The sequence below is a fragment of the Colobus angolensis genome, unplaced genomic scaffold (genome assembly GCF_000951035.1).
Source record: "Colobus angolensis palliatus isolate OR3802 unplaced genomic scaffold, Cang.pa_1.0 Scaffold154, whole genome shotgun sequence".
NCBI classification, from domain to species: Eukaryota; Metazoa; Chordata; class Mammalia; order Primates; family Cercopithecidae; genus Colobus; species Colobus angolensis.
The window spans coordinates 4140382-4143602 of record NW_012114644.1 but is presented as its reverse complement, the minus strand read 5'-3'; the positions used below and the strand labels follow the sequence as shown (position 1 = coordinate 4143602).

The 3221-nt window shown below is 49.1% G+C and overlaps 1 protein-coding gene across 2 annotated transcripts in view; it reads right to left on the bottom strand.

Moving 5' to 3' along the window:
* The window catches only part of CCDC97 (coiled-coil domain containing 97), a 15484-nt gene that overhangs the window by 7021 nt on the left and 5242 nt on the right, over positions 1-3221 (bottom strand). For both annotated transcript variants that reach the window (XM_011936527.1, XM_011936526.1), the window contains exon 2: positions 1077-1532. In XM_011936527.1, the coding sequence (XP_011791917.1) occupies positions 1077-1532 (456 nt within the window). The remainder of the gene's footprint in view (positions 1-1076; positions 1533-3221) is intronic.

Here is a 3221-nt window from a genome sequence, read left to right as displayed (position 1 = left end):
TACAGTTGCCTGCCACCACGCCTGGCTAATTTTTTTGTATTTTTAGTAGAGATGGGGTTTCACCATGTTGGCCAGGCTGCTCTGGAACTCCTGACCTCAGGTCCACCCCCACCTCGTCCTCCCAAAGAGCTGCGATTACAGGCTTGAGCGACCATGCCCCCAGCCCATCTTCCTTCTTTCTTCATCCTCATTTCCACATCTGTGTTTCACTTTTTTTTTTTTTTGAGATAAGGTCTGGCTTTATTGCCCAGGATAGAGCTTAGTGGCGGGATCTCAGCTCACACAACTTCTACCTCCCAGGTTCAAGCAGTTCTCCCATCTCAGCCTGCAGAGTAGCTAGGGCGCCACCACACCCAGCTAACTTTTGTATTTTTTATAGAGACAGCATTTTGCCATGTTGCCCAGGCTAGTCTTGAACTCATGAGCTCAAGTAATCTGCCCGCCTTGGCCTCCCAGAGTGCTGAGATTACAGGCATAAGCCACTGTGCCCAGCCTCTCACCCTCTCTATAACTCGTGCCTTCTCCCTAATGACAACTTAACTCACTGTCTGCTTCATTCACTCTCATCTTTTTAACTTTGGTTCTGGTGTTGTCGTCACAAGGATGCTTTAATTATGCCATGGTCAAAAAGTTATCTTTTTTTCCTTCATGGTTTTCACAGTGTGTCTTGTTCACAAGGCTTCTGTGTCCCCAAGGTCATGCACATACTCCTTTTGGTTTCCCCTGATGCCTTTGTATATGGTATGAGGTAGGGATCTCATGTTTTGTTCCTTAGGTATGACCAATTATCACAGCACTGTATGCTGTGTCCTCAGCCTACCAATCTGAAATGCTGCTTCTGTCATCACTAAATTCTGATCTATTCTCATTGTCTGTCCAATTCTCTTCCCTGGACCCCATCTCTCCACCTTACTTTACATTTCTGTCTCAGTCTCTTCCTGTGTCCCTGTCTCTGTCTCAAAACTTCTCTCCCAGGACCCCTGTCTCTGCTCTTGTATTCTTTTCTCTAATTCCCTCTGCCTTAGTCTCCCCTCCCTCCCCATCTGTGCCCACTCTCGCCCATCTGGCCCCCACACCTTGGATCAGCTCTCGCAGGGCAGCATAGCGCCGGTTACGCAGGCGGGTACGCAGGGTGCGGGGCCGGGCAGTACCCTGCCGGGCCACCTCAGCACAGTAGAAGTCTGCACGGTGGTCGCCACGCACGTGGCCAAAGCAGGCCAGGTGCTCCTCACGGAGGCCTGTGCGGAAGCGCTCCAGGAACACCAGTGGCTTCTCGTGGTACAGCTGGGCCAGGATGGCCACTTTCTCACGCTCTGTCAGATCGGGTTCACCCTGCTGCTGGCTGCAAACAGGCAGGCGGCTGGCGGCTACAGCGTGTAGCATGGCACTCACCGCTGCATTTTCAGCCCCGGAGGTGTCACTGTCCAGGGCCACTGGTGTTGCCTCAGCTGCTTCCACTTTGTCCTGGGGTTTAGATGGGACTGGTGTCTGGCTCAGCTCACCCCAGTGCCCAGGTCCAGGCTCTGTGCAGCCTGAGGAAAGGAGAGATTTGTTAGTTCAGAGATGGGAGTGTGGGAAGGAACTGGGGGCTTAGTCACTCAGCTCACATTTACTGGGCACTGACTATATTCTGGGCACTGTTCTGGGCACTAGAGAAACCACAGTGAGCAAAAGTTGACATTTTAGTAGGGGACACAAACAATTAGCAACATAATTACCGAAAACATAATGTGTTAGGTGTTTCCAGGAGTTATGCGGAAAAATAAAGAGGGAAGGACGTGGAGGAGGCTGCAATTTTATTTTCCAGACAGGTCTTGCTCTGTCACCCAGGCTGGAGTGTAGGGTGCAATCACGACTCACTGCAGCCTTGACCTCCTGGGCTTGAGAGATCATCCCATCTCAGTCTCCCATGTAGCTAGGACCACAGGCACATACTACCACGCCTGGGTAATTTTTAAATTTTTTGTAGAGACAGGGTACATGTTACTCAGGCTGCTCTCAAACTCCTGGGCTCCAGCAATCCTCCTGCCTTGGCCTCCCAAAGTGCTGGGGATTACAGGCATAAGCCACTGTGACTGGCCTATTTTTATTTTTATTTTTATTTTTAGAGATAAGGCCTTGTTCCATTGCCAGGCTGGAGTTCAATGGCGCAACCATGGTTCACTGTAAGCTTGAACTCCTGGGCTTGAGCAATCCTCCCACCTCAGCCTCCTGAGTAGCCAGGACTACAGGCATGCACTACTATACTCAGTTAATCTTTAATTTTTTTAATTTTTCTTTTTCTTTTTTTTTTGAGATGGAGTCTTGGTCTGTCGCCCAGGCTAGAGTGCAGGGAAGAGAATTGGACAGACAATGAGAATAGATCAGAATTTAGTGATGACAGAAGCAGCATTTCAGATTGGTAGGCTGAGGACACAGCATACAGTGCTGTGATAATTGGTCATACCTAAGGAACAAAACATGAGATCCCTACCTCATACCATATACAAAGGCATCAGGGGAAACCAAAAGGAGTATGTGCATGACCTTGGGGACACAGAAGCCTTGTGAACAAGACACACTGTGAAAACCATGAAGGAAAAAAAGATAACTTTTTGACCATGGCATAATTAAAGCATCCTTGTGACGACAACACCAGAACCAAAGTTAAAAAGATGAGAGTGAATGAAGCAGACAGTGAGTTAAGTTGTCATTAGGGAGAAGGCACGAGTTATAGAGAGGGTGAGAGGCTGGGCACAGTGGCTTATGCCTGTAATCTCAGCACTCTGGGAGGCCAAGGCGGGCAGATTACTTGAGCTCATGAGTTCAAGACTAGCCTGGGCAACATGGCAAAATGCTGTCTCTATAAAAAATACAAAAGTTAGCTGGGTGTGGTGGCGCCCTAGCTACTCTGCAGGCTGAGATGGGAGAACTGCTTGAACCTGGGAGGTAGAAGTTGTGTGAGCTGAGATCCCGCCACTAAGCTCTATCCTGGGCAATAAAGCCAGACCTTATCTCAAAAAAAAAAAAAAGTGAAACACAGATGTGGAAATGAGGATGAAGAAAGAAGGAAGATGGGCTGGGGGCATGGTCGCTCAAGCCTGTAATCGCAGCTCTTTGGGAGGACGAGGTGGGGGTGGACCTGAGGTCAGGAGTTCCAGAGCAGCCTGGCCAACATGGTGAAACCCCATCTCTACTAAAAATACAAAAAAATTAGCCAGGCGTGGTGGCAGGCAACTGTA